At 38.9% G+C, this 16545-nt stretch overlaps 1 protein-coding gene across 1 annotated transcript in view; it reads right to left on the bottom strand.

Moving 5' to 3' along the window:
• Nucleotides 1–1360: 1360 nt before the first annotated feature.
• Nucleotides 1361–16545, bottom strand: part of pde4a (phosphodiesterase 4A, cAMP-specific) — a 34230-nt gene continuing 19045 nt past the window's right edge. Inside the window, 9 exon segments of the mRNA XM_079834538.1 lie at nt 1361–2007; nt 2101–2283; nt 2420–2542; nt 2644–2798; nt 9295–9394; nt 9513–9677; nt 10728–10826; nt 10935–11098; nt 11262–11355. Coding sequence (XP_079690664.1) covers nt 1516–2007; nt 2101–2283; nt 2420–2542; nt 2644–2798; nt 9295–9394; nt 9513–9677; nt 10728–10826; nt 10935–11098; nt 11262–11355 — 1575 coding nt within the window. The 3' untranslated portion in view covers nt 1361–1515.

The raw sequence follows: 16545 nt of genomic DNA, 5'->3' as shown, positions 1-16545 counted from the left end.
TTGTGCATTCACAGACACTTAGCAAGGCATATAGACATGAAACAAATAGTCTGGGATATAATGCCAACATATTATTATTATTATTATTATTATTCCACAATGTGACAGGTAGAAACCCTGCCGTTGACATTAAGGCAAAAAAAAGAAAGCATCCAACTCGATATGCTGCATTTGACTCCCTTTATCTCTCTTTCTCTCTCAGATACACCTCATCCTTCTCCCACTATGCTCTCATCTAATGCTTCTCCAACTTATCAGCTAAGCACTCATTCCTTTGGCAAAACATAATGCAGTGTGTTGTGGTGTAGACGGAGAATGTATTCCCAGCGTGAGTGGGTGAAGGTGAGAGAGTCTGCGTGAATATGCGCTGCAATCGAGGAGACTGTTACTTTTACAAATTTGGCAGGGATGGATATAGCAAGACAAAACAAAAAGAAGGCAAAACATATGTTTCAAAGCGTCACATGGCTTATCCTCAGAAAGTGACTATCATTAATTATTCACATGGAAAGTGCGGGCAGTCCATGAGCGGTGACGGTGATGAATCCTAACCTAAATGCTCGGCTGGCTTGAAAGCGACCGAGGAAGACTGACAGATGAGAGCAGGAATGATCACAAAGACAACGCGAACGCTCCATGCCACGGCACAAACCATAATCGATGGAGATAGATTGCTTAAAACGAGAAAAAGACAATCAAAAATGAAGACAAAAGCAGACACTCCTGTCCCATGATGCATTGCTTCACAACAGCTCCAGAGTTGAAGCTGGTGGTTCAGAAAGGCACACAGCCATCTTGCACTGGTAGCACTCCTGGGTAAAGGGTAAGAGGGGGTGGGACCAGCTAACAAATCGTTTTCGACATCCTTATCCCTCCGCGGACGTTATCTCATTTCTCCCGGCAGATGCAACCGTGTTCTCGCTATGACAGAAATTGAAAAATAGTCTCTCAGATTTCTCTCGATAGGTGAATTCTGAGGATTTAAGTCCCTGTTAGAATGCTTTAAAAGCTGATTATTGACACCGATGCTCCTTTTTGAGATGGCTTTTTCCCCAAAGAGATTCCTTTCAGATCCGGGCCCCCTGAACACATACACAGACACACAGCCGTGTGTTTGCATGTACTTTGTGGCATTGTTATTCTTGACTGAATTTCACGTACGTCTGTGAATGTGTGTTTGCGTATGTGCGGAAAGTCCAGAGTGCTACACTGACGTAATGGCCCTTTACAAACCCCACCATAATTCGGTTTCTCCATCGAACTTCACCCTCACTGCTGGATGGACTCCAGCTCACACTCGTAATCTACAGTTTCTGTGTTAAATACTTCTCTGATATCAATATTTTTTTGTTCCCTTTTTGAAAAATAAAATTAAATGTCTTATTGGGTTGGTACACAAGACTTCATCTGTTTATGGTCTAGCTATCAGAAACAGAAGAGTCCTATGTGAACGGTTGAGCGGAGGGACAGAGTTTCTGAAGCATGGCCAGACAACTGTTCCTCGAATCGCGCGTATTACGTGTCATCGGTAGGAGAGGACGACTTCTCCTCTTCCGTCTCCTCCACGGGGCTCTCATCAGACTGTCTCTCGTCCTCCTCCTCGACTACTGACTGAACCTGCAGTCGCCTCCGTCCCGACCTCTCGACCACTACATCTGTCACCTCCTCCCCGTCCTCCATTTTTACTTCTGCCTCGTCCTCCTCGGCTTCCACCGCCTCCTCGTCCTCTTTGTTTGCCTCCTGACCATGGCTGCCTATGTGGTTGTGACTGGGAGCACAGATCTGTTCTGTCTCTCCCTCCAGGGTGAGCTGAAACTGGAATCTGCTCGTGCAGGATTCAAGCTCGTTATCTGGGCCGTCAGGCGGTGGTGACGGGCTCTGGGGAATGGTGCTTTGGTACCAGTCCCGGTTGTCCTCAAGGGTGTCCAAAATTTCCTGAGCATCAGGGTGGACCAGGTCCCCCCAGGTCTCCCACAGAGGATGCACAATATAATCGATAAAGCCCACCTAAATCAGGAAACCAAACATATAGAGAGACTCTTTAGGAGCAGCTTATGTCGGGTTGAGAATTTATGTTTGTGTGGGTGTTTATATGTGTACCTGACTCTTTTCCACGGACGCAGTGTGTTTGTCACACATGGGGCTGATTTCCATCCCACGCTCTCGCTCTTTATCGCCCTGCCGGAAGAACTCCTCCATAATGCGCTCAGTCCACTGCCTGTACACTGCCAGGGGCTTCGTTGGGTTACTAAGGTCAGCACAGTGCACCATGTTCCTCAGGACCTACACACACACACACACACACACTTGTGACTAAGACGTTTCTCTTTTTTTCTGGTCTGCACTTACAGACCCGTGTCATTTTTGACATTATAGACTGTTTTGTTGCATTATAAAGCAACATTTTGTTGGTAATCACCTGTATTCGGTCATTATAATGGTCCAGCATCAGCACTCCTGAACTTGTCACTTTCTTGGTCTCCACCATTGTCTTAAGATCTGCCAGCAAGCTCATATGCTTTGACATGTCTGTTGCTAGAACCTAAGAAGACAAGGAGCACCATTTACACAGGAAATAAAAGTGTAAACCCTCAGAAATACACACACAAAAAACCCTGATGTTTAGTGCAATGAGCATCTTACCATGTCAATGACCAGCTTGCGCAGACTCTGCCGTTGCCGTTTGGTGAGATTCTGAAAGATGTCACAGTTCTCCTCGTGCAAAAGCTTGAAGCCTACAGCCAGGTGGTGGTTCTCCAGTACAGATTCATCGTTGTACATTAATGCCAGTTCTGAGTCTGTAAAACAGAGCAGACAAGGCTATCAGTGGATTTCATGGCTCAACAATAAGGGTCAACAATAAGGATTGCCCACTGGGCCCACGGCCAGTGTGAAAAGGTTTTTGGCCAATACTGAATACTGAAAAGCATACATTTGTTGATCTTCTACATCCATTTTTGTGCCCTGGAAATGTGCCCCGCTAATTGGACGCAAGGGGCCTGTACCATGATAGTGGTTTAACAAACTCAGGGTTACAGGATTAGTTTCGAATTGACAAACTCAAACCAATAGATTCAGGCTTTGTTGGTCCCATGATGCTGATCATCAGCTTTCTCTGTCAACTCAGGCTTTGATCCTGAGTTTAAGAGTTTAGGTGTGACATCAGTAGTGAACAGCCAATCACATTTAAGCATTTAAACACATTTACACAGCACGGAAAGAGCTGTCTATGAAAGAGGACAACTTAAAGAAAAATCGTACTACGTCAATGCAAGTAAAAGTCATGAAGTTTAGCTGATATAGATATAGAGAGAATTGAAAATTGAAGTTCACATGTAGTAATTTTTATAGCTCTGTTTATTGATTGTAAAGCTATTTATATTAATTTTAACTAAGTGCCTATTAATGATTGATTAACTAAAATGATACATGTGTAATGGATTAAGCGTATAATAATTACATAAATTATATCTTAAATCATTCAAAATTATTATTATTATTATAAATAAGCATTGTTAAAAGCCAGATGCTTTAGCCTTTAAAAAACATTTGAATAATTTGGAGTAGAAAAAGGGGGAGTGACTTTATTGCATCAGAGGTGTGTCACTTTGCTCACAGCTGATTGGTTCAATTTCAGTTTGAGATCTCTTATCCAGAACATAACCTGCCCCGGAGCAGGTTAGCCGTGGAGCGTAAGTTACTATGGAGATGAACACTGCTAAAAGCCAAACCACTTTAAATGGTACCTAAAACCCAGGATTGGCACAAACTAAGCTTAAACATATCTGGCTAGCCAGCTAAACCGGCTTCATGGTTTAGGCCCCTGGTGTTACGGCTCAATTATTCTAAACATTGCATTTTATTTTGTATTTATTTTACCAAAAAAAAATAATTAAACTGAAAAAATAAGGGAATTAATCTACACCGGACTTGAGCAGTGCAACGTGATGTGATTAAAAACAATTTATTATAAGCAGTGATTCTGTCTACACTGGATGTGGTGCAAAGCAAGCAACAAATCTCTAACAGTAAACTGATGGCTCATTCTATTTATGACGTACTGACCAGAAGGACAAATGCTTTGCAACATGCACTTTATCCCGTACAATGTATACAGCCTTTAGCTGTTGCAGCGGGACACGAGCGACAACAGTTATGTCCGGTGTAGACACAGTGCTAATTAATTAGTTCAAACTAAAATAAAGGACACATGAAAATGGGGTGGCCCTGAATAGAAAGATTGAGGAACTGCACGTGTCCTCTATTGGGTAATTCACAAAAACAAGCGAGTATACACAATCTAAAACAACATATCTTCAAAGACAACGTCTTCCCGCACACCATGGCAAGCCAAGTTACCAATATAATTATCTACAATCCCATAACCAGAAAAGTTGGGACGTTTTGTAAAATGGGTCCCACTTTATATTAGGTGGCCTTAAAACACTTTTTTTAACATTGCGTCATTTTACGCCACGAGAGGGAGTTGTTTGCTGGGCTCTGCATTGGCTCAGTGCAGAGTAGGCTGGTATTCAGCAGGAGTCAGTGTGTTTTCTTTAGTTTTTATAATTTTTAAACTATCATTGTCATGGGAAATTTGGAGGTTGCACAAACTCCAGCCTGTCAGGACATCGAGTCCACAAGTTTACTAACAAGAAAAAGGATGGTGATATCTTCTGTGCCTGGGTGGTGTTTTGCGCATGTGAAGAGACGGGACGTCACTTCTGTATCTGCTTAAAAAAAAAAGCGAATAACGCGGTAGTGTGTACCGTTCACTTTAGACACCATCATCCCAGCGATATGATATGAGTTCTACATTGTAATACTCATGTAAAGTGTGAATAAATTAATAAACATCCACACACGATGCTTCTTCACCGTTGTTTTTACGTGAATCAATATCAGCATCTGTACATTAACACAAATGTATACAGTCTCACACTTTGCAAAACAGTTTTAACTATTGTATTTATGCCATGTATGTACATTCAAGTTCACTCAACTACATACTCATAACGTCATATACATCCTCACACTATCGGTGAATCTGCAGGAAATAAACTAACACAGAATGAATAAATATAGGATAACATGAAACATATACAATAACACTATACTGTCTGTGGAAAACGTGCACTGTAAGTCTTGTTTTTTAAACATTTGCTAACTACCAAATCAGTCAGGATGAAAAACCGCTAACATTATATCACGTAATGTTAGTGTGGACGGATATTAATGAGTGTGACATACGGCTGATCAAAGCTTATTAGTTCTCCTCACACCACAACTCAATTGGTCTCTGATCGTTCGTTGTCTAATCCTGGCCTGTCCCTGTAGCCTGACAAGCCAGACCCACATTAAGATGTTGGCTTTGGGAACTCACCATTGGCAGGGCTCAATCTGAGGGGCGGGATAAACGGTTGTCTTTCAAATTCCCTCTGCACACAATAGGATAGCGCTACAACCAACTAGAGCAACGAAGAAGGTGAAGCTGAGCTAGTTGATAGATTAAACTTTCGCCGTATCCGGTCGGCAAAACTCCGAACACATCTTCCTTTCTTAAGAATGACTTTAGTGCTGTTCTTTGTTAGCAGGGAAGTTGCAGGGAATTCACACGGAACTGTCGCAACTCTGCCGATTCGAAAGACCGCTGTTCACCAGCTTCTTTGTTTTCAAGCAGCACGCGGAACCGCTGCAACTCTACCGTCATTATGATAAGCCCGCCCACCGACTCTATACACGACGTGATTGGCCTGACTAGAGTTTGGTTTTTCCAGCTTGCAAGCCAAAGGAGAGTTGCTAGACGCTCTGGCTGCAAATTAGATTTGCTGCCGCTAGGGTGCGTCTAGATTTTTAGGCTACTGTCCCTGCTCTCTTGGCCACATACCAGGCTCATAATAGACCTATAGATAAGCCCCTCCCCCCCTTAGTTACTGTTGCTAACTCGGACAAACAAACAGAGTTGCTATATCTTACAATGAAAGCTGTCAGTGTGAAAACCTTATCCCAAGATGTTTTTGGACACAGAATGTAGCGTATACCCCGTCCGAATGATGGCCAAACTTTACTGATGGATTATCAAGTTTATTATGTCTTTCTTCACTACAAAAAATCATCGCAAGAGCTGAACAAACAAAGCATAAAAAGTGTGCATTAACATCTCATTCACAAACTATCTCTCTCCATTAACATACACAGCAAATTACACAGAAACACTCATTCAACTAACAGTAAACAAACATATACTTTTAGAGTTTATGACTTTTCGAGGGTGCAGTTAATAACTGGCAAACTTTGTATCTGCAAAACAACTCCGATAAACTGCGTGCAAGCTCTTCCTTTCACTACGTTACCCGTAGACTATAATACCCATCAAAATAGGAGTCCTCCTTAGTAGGACAGATAATGTAGACCTTAAACATATGTAAAATTGAATTAATTTACATATAACCAGTTTAATATGGAGAGGCACTGAAATGTAGACCTTCGTGTTTTTGACCTACACCGTTATATGACGTGAGAACAGTTAGTTATTTCGGTTTGTATGTTAGCAGGGACTTTAATCGTAACTTAACAAGCGTATGACAAACAGAAAATCCTCTCAGGATCCCTGGAATCGGTGTTACAGTACCTCAGGCACGACATTTTAGCATTTTTGTAGCATAAACACCATCAAACCGATGAGAGCTTCGGATTTTCCAATGTTTCTCTATGGCGCTGACACCTAAAGATGTCCGAGTTCCGGTCCCAGCGCAACTGATACTCAACTGCTATTGGCTCATCTGCGTTTGAGGGGAGCGGCTTACCGATAGGTCAATTGTATGGCTGTGGTCCGTCATTATGAGTATGAATAAACATTTTCAATTTCCTGTCATTGCGATACATTGTTTTCCTATTGTTGAAATTGACCGCACTCCCTCCCATTACGTCACTTCCGTTTTGTCATTTTCAGATGCGGAAGTAAAATTCTCTCACAAAAATTACTCCAGAAGCCGTAATAGCATATTTATAAGTATATTTGATCTAGTTCCTACATTATTTTTCTATACATTGACTCACTGGGGGCTCTAACATGCAATATGCCCTTTGACTGACAAAAGTACGAAGAAAAGATTTCCAATGTTTTCACTGACCAACGTATTTGTATTTTTGTAAATACTAATTAATTTGATGGCTGGAACACAATGCAAAAAAGTGAGGCAAAATAAAAGTGAAAAGAAGTTTTATTTTTAATGTATTAAATATAATCACTTTAGCTCAGGAGTACTTTGGAAAACCGTCGTCACTTAACACAGTCTTGAATCTCTGTTACACAAGGAGAAACCTAAGCATCAAATCTTTGCAGAGATGCCGCAGAGTTCTTTGGGCCCGAGCTCATGTCAGATGGTCCACAAGGCGGTGGAAATGTGTGCTGTGGTCAGATGAGCCCATGCTTCAGCTTGTTTTTTAATAAAACAAACATTGAGTTCTCAGTCCCAAAGACGAAAGGGACCATCCAGACTTTAATCAGCGACAGGTGCAAAAGCAAACATCTGTCATTATAGGGGTGCATTAGTGCAAACGACATGGGTGACATGCAAATGTATGAAGGTACCATTGACGTGGTGGAGACGTATTGTACAGAGACATATACTGCTATCAAGATGACATCTTTCCTGGGAAGTCCATGGTTATTAGGGCAAGGCAATGCCAGGCCTCACGTGCACGTGCTACAACAGATTGGTTTCGTAGACAGTGTTCACCTGCAGTCCAAATCTGTCTCCTATTGAAAATGTATGAAAAGAAGAATCGGACAGCGATGACTACAGACTGTCTTGAAGCACGCGAGTGTGGGCAAAAATTTCTCTTGAAAATCTGCAACAATTAGTATCTTCAATTCCCAAACTATTACAAAGTGTAATTAAAAGGAAAGGTGGATGCGACAGTAGTAAACACGACTCTGTCCCAACTCTTTTGGAGTGTGTTGCAGCCATCAACATTTGTTTATATTTACTGTCACATGTCTGTCTTGTTTAGCACATGTGGTGTTTTCGTTATTTTCTGTGTCATGTGTGCTCTGTCTTTTGTCTTGACCCCCCCCCTCTTGTTAGCTGATAATTGGTTGATTTGCCCCACCTGTCTTCCCTCATTTACTGCCTTGTTTGCTCCCTATTTAGGCCTAGTCCACACGTACACAGGTATTTTTATAACCAGAGTTTTTCCCTCCTCCGTTTTAAAAAAACAATCGCGTCCACACAAGCACGGTTTAAAAAAAATCTCCGTCCACATGAAAACGCAAAACCGCGCTATGATTGGCTGCCTGATTTTCACATGGGTCCCATCCACGGCACCAATGCACTGAGGAGCTATGGGCTCAGTGAAACCCTTCTACAAGTTTACTTAGTGACAGGTAACTGTACTGTACACAGGGGCAGGGCCCAAGTGGACTGAAGCTTCACACACTTGCCTTACTATGTTGTATTATTGCATTCTGGCGCCTGTGTTCTGCAATACAATGAGATAACTGTGCATGTATCTGTATACATGTGATAATCGCTGTTAGCAGAGTTATTAAAAGCTACATCCGCCATTGCATAGACTCCACTCATGTAAACAAAAGCGATAACGGCAAACTGACGTCAAACAAAGGAGAGAACGGCGCACATTTCGACTTAAACCATCTACATGACAACGCTGTAACTGGAGTTTTCAAAAAAGTCCGGTTTCAGTAACCGGATACTGCGTTTGCGTGTGGGCGAACAGCCAAACCGCGTAGAAAAAGCTGCGGTTTTGAAAATACCCGTGTTCGTGTGGACAGGGCCTTAGTCTCCTTGTGTTTGCAGTCCCATGTTGGTTCGTTGTCATTATTCCCTGTTCCATGTTTCCTTGTGTTTGGTATGCTAAGTTTCCCCCCTCGCGGGTTGTTTTTGTTTGTTTTTTGTTTATATTTTTATTATTAATAAACCCATATTCTCCTGCACTTGGGTCCTCGTCTCATCCCTTCACCCTCTCACGTGACATTTACAAAAAAACAATAAGGTTGGCCAGTCCCAAATTTTCTGGAAATTCTGTGCTGCCCTAAACCAGTTCTCAGATGTACAACTACCAAAATTAACATCATATTCATTTGACATGCATGTTTCTGTCATATATCTGTCAAATGATCCAGGGCTGCATTTCCCAAAAGCAGTGTGAGCTAAATTGATCGTAGAGACCATTGGTGGAAATGGATCTACTTAGGTTTACAATGCTTTTGGGAAACACAGCTCAGGATGATAATTCAACAGCATAATTTTTTTTACAATGTAGACTTACTGGTGTTGATAAGGAACTGGTTGGAAACTCCAGGGTGGTCTACATCATGAATGGCAGCAGCGAACAATGCAGCCAGGATTTCAAGATCAGTGAAAACAGCCTGGTGGGAAGATACAGTAGTACAGTGGTCATTATGTATAGTGTCAGTGCTGATTTCAGATTATGAAACGTTTTGCTTCTGAATGGGCACTGGCTGTCCCATGTTAGCATATACTCACGTCCAGAGCTGGTGTGGAGAGCAGCACATGTGTTGACTGTGTGACATCAGCGGCATGCAGGCTGTTGTGATAGGCCACGTTGGCATGGTAGTGGTCTTCCAGTGTCATTACATAGGTGATGAACGTTTCCACTGGGATCCGAAATGTCTTCATTAGATCCCTTTCCTTTATAGCATTACAGAACGTAGACAGAACATAGTGAATGGTCAATATAAAGAGGTTTGCTATTCTAACTAGTAGGGCTGGGTAATGATACAGATTTCCTGATTCGATAAGATTCTGATTTATAAGTTGTCATTTTGACTCCAATTTCATTTTTATTTAATTCAATTCAGTTGGGTATATTTCAGTTGTAATGTCTATTATGTTTACATATAGTATGAATAAATTATTTCTCTGCTAATGCTTATACGTGTATAGATTTTGAACAGACTGCAAACTCACATTCACAAATCTTCTAACGTTACAAAAATATACATTTTAAAAATGAACAACTATGTAGTTGTGTGAGTTAGTTCAGCAGAATGCTGTGGCATGTGAAAGATGGGAAGTAAAAACATATTTTTCCACATATAGCCACTGAAAATAGGCATTGAGTAAAGATTCAGGGATTTTAAGAATCACTATTGCGATTGTTCAAATGGAGATAATTGGAAAATCTATATTTTTACCTATCCTTAATAATGAGCATACAAAACCACACTGACGTCTTTGCATCTGCACTGCAAAAAATGCTTTTCTTACTTAGTATTTTTGTCTTGTTTCTGGTCCAAACATCTAAAAATTCTCAAAACAAGAAGCATTTACTAGCCAAATAAAAATGATTGTCTTGTTTTGGGGGGAAATAACTCTTTGCAAAATAAATAAAAAATTAAAAAAAAATTTGCAAAATAATCTGCCAATTGGGTAAGCAAAATAATCTTAATTCAAACAGAAAACAAGATAATTTTTCTTACCCCATTGGCAGATTATTTTGCTTATTTTAAGCAAAAACTCCCTTAATTTTGAGTTATTTTCCCCCAAAACAAGACAAAAACTTTTGCTTGTCTAGTAAATGCTTCTTAATGTAAGATTTTTTTAGATATTTGGACTTTTGGATATTTTGTCTTTGAAAACAAGACAAAAATACTAAGTAAGAAAAGCATTTTTTGCAGTGTGACATTTTTCAGAAGCACAGCACAGAAACATTTATATAAAAAAACAGGGACCACACACCTGGAAGATAGCAAACATGATGCAACTTAGAGGTCTGTTATTGGAGAACTCAGCCACATGAAAGATATTAAGGCCCCACTTGTTTAAATCATTCAGCTCCTGTAAAGATAGAGTAAATTCAATGAATACAAATCCATTCTTTAAACGAACTTGTAGTAATGGTGGAGGATTAGGTGTTGGTAAAATATGTATGCATTGTGACTGTACCCTAGCCAGTGAGTCCTCCTGCTCGGTTTTGACCCCGAAGCGGGGCATGGCTGCACTAGTGAGGCTAGAGCTGTGTGTAAGCTTCTTGACACCGCTGATGTGAGACATTGGTTTCTCTCGCTCCCGGAGCGTAGGAGAGGGAATCTCCACCTCATTCTGCTTGTCTGGGACACAACAAATGCATGAACTTTTAATAGATAAGCATAGAGGGTTTCAGGAGCAGTGACTGTAATCTACTATAACCTACTGCAATGTTGAAACTTAGGTTCTGCACTTTTGAAAAATAAAAACAAGGCTGAGATGTACAAATAGAGCAGACTCACTTACCTAGGAAAGTAGTGGAGATGTATTCGGACACCTGATTCCCAGAGCGGCTCATCTCAGACAGATGAGACAGTTCCCTGTTTAACATCCTCTTGAACTAGAGATCAGAAAAGGGAAAGATGGGGATAGATAGACAGGGAAGAGGGGCGAGTTATACGTATACAGCAGATGGTAATAATGCAGAAAAGGGAAAAATTTTTGTCTATCTGAAAAGAAACTAACATGATAAATGGACATGTTATATATTATCACATAGTGACATGTCAAAAGGCATAGTTCACCCCAAAATGAAATCATCAGGAATGTTGGGTTCCAAAAAACATTAGACCCCACTGACGTTCATTATATGGACAACATTTTTTTTCCAAAATATCTTCTTTCATGTTCCACGGAAGAAATGATCATACTAGTTTAGAACGACAGGAGGGTGAATAAATGATGAAAAAATTTACATTTTTGGGTGAACTGTTCCATTAAAGGAACACTCCACTTTTTTTGAAAATAGGCTCATTTTCCAACTCTCCTAGAGTTAAACAGTTCAGTTTTACCGTTTTTGAACCCATTCACCCGATCTTCGGGTCTGGCGGTAGCACTTTTAGCATAGCTTAGCATAGATCATTGAATCTGATTGGACCATTAGCATCTCGCTCAAAAATAACCAAATAATTTTTATATTATTTCTATTTAAAACTTGATTCTTCTGTAGTTACATTGCGTCCATTTTGTATTGCGTGAAGCGGCCTCCTTGTCATTTCTGACTTATAACAAAAAACAGAACAATGTCTAAAAGCTGTGACAAAGTTTACAGCAAACAAGCTTAACAAAACCATAACCAAAAACCTAGACGTTTTTTATAAGCTGTTCACCCAAAAAAGGAAACAAAAGTGGATACAGGCAATTGAGACAGAGTGCAACACTGAGAACTACACCCACTGGAGGGGAACGTAATCAGCAACAGGAAATATAATATATAAAACTGACATTTGGATATTTGACTTAACAGTCACAACATGTTTACTGCACACATAGGCATACTGAGTGTCAGGATCCAAAAATGTACCCATTCTTCCTGCTTTTATCACTTTTATCTCCTTAAACGTTCGTTTTTCGGGGGTCGACAGCTTATAAAAACGTATTTCTGTGTTTTTTAGCTTGTTTGCTGTACACCCTGTCACATAGACATTGTTCTGTTTTCTGTTACAAGTCCGAAATGATCTATCTTACTTTTACTAGTCAGTCAAAACAGTTTTGATCTCAATTTTGTGTCTATCGTAAATAGTGATATATTACATTGTATTATGTTGAATATCAAAGTTTTTTGTGTCTATTTGTTAATGAGGGATTTGTGGACACAATGTTTTTGGTTTTGTGGAGTAAATGTTATAGCTTTTATTTTGAAGTAAAAAGATAAAATGAGACTCTTGGGGTAAGATGACCCAGCCATATTTGGCACAGAAGTACATATGTGGCATGTTGTTACTGGTGTTATTGTTTTTAAACGTAATACTTATTGTAATTAACAGGGCTATTATTTAATATTTTCATGATTTAGATGTACATTTCGGGCATCTTCACTTTCATTAAAACCTATTGAGTGAAGACAAAATCTATTATGTTTTTTTATTTTTTATAATGACATCTTTAAGTAAAATATGCACTGTAAAAAAATCCCCGTAAAAATTACGGTAAAAAAACGGCAGCTGTGGTTGCCAGAACTTTACCGTAAAAAATATGGCAGTAACGTTTTAGGTTTTTATGGGACAGCACCATATAAATGTAACTGTTTATAATGTAATAATTACGTTATTTTACAGTTCAAAACCATATAATTGTAATAATTACGTGTACACTAAAAAAAATGTACGGTACAAAAACATATTTCATTAACTGAAATAATGTTAAATTACCAATCTATTGAAATACTAATATCTGTTTTGTACTTTTGATACATACTTACAACCACCAATCGCATTTGAGATGAGCGTCACATGATCAATTAAAGCTTATAGGAGGACAATACTCATATGTAGAAGGTGCACAGTGCCATTCACACAAACACTAAACACCATCATGGTAACATACATGACATTTAAAAAATGCAATAAACATTAATTTAACAACATTAGATGTAACATAAAACCCTAATGTACTAATGTAATGTGTCTGATTAGAAAAAAACTAAGAAGAAACGGTTATTTCAACGAAAATACATCAAATGTGAAGTGTCACGCAGGGAATTCTGGGAATGTCAATTTACGTTTTCCACAATTAATTTTTCACTTCCAAAAACTGTCAATTTAACGGTATTGTATTGTAAAATGACATTAAATGTAAGGTTAGATCTATTACAGTCATTCACCGTATATAGTACGGAAACTTTCTGTTAACCAGTTAACCGTAGCATTTTTACAGTATTTTACCGTTAAAATCACAATCATTTTTTACAGTGTGGGCAATTAAATAAGTAAATATTGATATGCTTGTACATAAGTCATTAAAAAATTACCTTTCAGATGATTATCTTTTAATGGGATTCAGATTTTTCTGTTATCAGTTAATCAATTATTCTACTAAATTGTCAAAATAAAATTAGAATTAGAATATTTTTAGTATTTTACATTGATGACACTTTAAAATATAAATAAATAGTAATAAGAATTAGATAAATTTCTCGAACAGTTTATGGGCTATTATATGAAATTAGGCCTATATATATTCTACAAAGTGTGCCATCAACAGCAAAGTTGGTGTTATTTATATTAGATCGGGTAGAAAAATTTGATTAGACAAGAATTATAATTCTCTTCCAAGAACGTGTATTTTATACAAGTTGTTAACACTATTAGATGATCAGGAGCAAAATAATACAGACAGAAATACAAAAACAAACTACCAAATTACTAATTCCGCGGATTGTAACGCATACTGTTAATACGACGACATTCTGGAACTGTTGTCTCCGCTTTCCAGTTTTCCGCGCACAGACTCTGAGTGACGCTGGGGAGCGAGCGGGAAAACACGGGAGCGGTTTTGCGGAATCGGTGGATCTTTAGCGGAGGGAAAACAAAACACGGGTAGTGACAATAGACTGCGAGAGGGGCAGCTCAGCTGATGAGGGCGGAGGGGCAGTGGCTCTAGCCACCGGGCCACCCCCCTGTGCACGGCCCTGTTACACAATGCCTGAAAATTGGCTAATTTCCGTCAACATAACCAACGTGACAACTAGGCCTGTCACGATAACAAATTTTGCAGGACGATAAATTGGCCAAGAAATTATTGCGATAAACGATAATATTGTCGTTCTGAGACCATTTTCATCTAAAATAATGATAATGGCATAATAATGCAGGTACACCTTTTCAAAGATCAATAAACTTTTATTTCTAAAGACTATTTAACACTGAAAACGGAAAGCATTTTAAATATCCACAATAAATGAACAAAACAACCAAAAAAAAAAAAATCATTGGACTCTCAGTTTGTTAACCAAAAATTCACTTGAATAAATATCTGGGAAAACTTCAACGGATGATTGTGTTTTAGGTAGTTCTGGGAATTGATAAAAAAAAAACTAAAACTAATTAATAACACATTTTTTTCTGTAATTAATCATGATTAATTCGTTTTTAATGTTTTGATATTGTAATAATTTCAGTTACTCTCCAAATTAATGTAGAAACAATTTATTGACAGCATATTTTAAATGTGTGTTGTATTGTCATGTTTTTATGAATGAAGGCCAGTATCACTAATGTCTCTATGAAACCTTAATGACGTTACATTACAGTATAACTGAAAGCTACCAATTTCAACATTTATTAGGCTTTAAAAAAAACATCTTTTAATTTAAGTGAACTTAAAACAATCTTTACATAACCCCATTATAATAAATGTTATTTTTACCTGTGGCCTTCCCTGTTAGACATATACAGAAATGTAATAGTTATCAAACACCTTTCTTAACTGCATAAATAATAAATTAAATACAGATTAATCATCATTAAAGATCTCTGTTCCCGTTGTTCTTTGATGAACATTAATGACAGGCATCATCAGTGCTCCTGTTCCTTTAAGAATGGCCGCTGACGAACATGACGCTAGGCAAAATGGAAATAAAAACGGATGCTGGAAATTTTGGAGCAAGATGCTAACGGTCTAATCAGATTCAATGATGTATGCTAAGCTATGCTAAAAGTGCTACCGCCAGACACGGAGATCGGCTGAATGCATTCAAAAACGGTAAAACTCAACTGTTTAACTCTAGGGGAGTTGAAAAATGAGCCTATTTTCCAAAAAAAGTGGAGTGTTCCTTTAAGGCTAATATTCTTAATTCAGATGAAGATTATGTTTTCATGTGTCCTTACTGCAAAACTCAAAGCCTATAGACACAAGAGACATATGTTGAGAATATATCTGAATTATGTTACCCACACAAGTATGTGGTTCTGCAAGGTTATATAGAGCTTGTGCTTATAAAGCGTGCAGATATTTACATGCAAATAAACCCAAGGCATTTCTAATGCTGTAGCTGTAGCATTGTGTGGTTAGAGGAAGGGCCTGTCTTTAATTAAAATCTAATTAAGTAATGGCCATCGGGGGGAGAACATTGTGGAATGATCTCACATCTCTACAAACCATTGCTGAACGAAAAAAGAAAAAAAGAAATGATTTGTTTATAAGAACCAACCAAATACGCATGTGCCTCAAATGACTGAAATTGTGCAACTTCAGCAGATAACGCAAGACAACTACACAGTCACAGCACGACTCCGATAAGACCCCTGGTCTGTCCCACCGACTGGTCCTTCACACATTACAATCTCCATGGAAACCAGCAGGTTTCCTTAGCAACTGCCTCCTCACGGTCCCTCCTGCAGCATGATGGGAGTGAGGCGATGGGTTGGGTGACAATCTGAGAGAGTAGGCAGGTGTCTGTCTCTGACCTCCTCCAAGGTCAACACTCTCTGTATCACTCTCTATCTATTCTGTTCTCCTCCATTCTGTCTTTATCTCTCTCTTTAAGCCCTCCTTTTCGTTTCCTGTCTCTTCATCTCTGTCCTCCACATTCTATCCTTTTTTCTAATGCAATCACCCTCTGCAGTCATATTTCTCCATTGATTGTGTTTCCATTCATTCTCTTTCATGATGTGCATGTAATTCACCTCCTAGATTACATGGACGTGTGTGTATTAGACATATGCAAATGTATCATTTCTATTTCATGCATCATTATAGTTGTTGTTAAATCTTCTATAGCGTGCAAAATATAATAGTTTTGATGACAGTG

Source organism: Gobio gobio, assembly GCF_949357685.1.
Source record: "Gobio gobio genome assembly, chromosome: 1".
Lineage (NCBI taxonomy): Eukaryota > Metazoa > Chordata > Actinopteri > Cypriniformes > Gobionidae > Gobio > Gobio gobio.
This window is presented reverse-complemented; position numbering and strand designations above follow the sequence as displayed.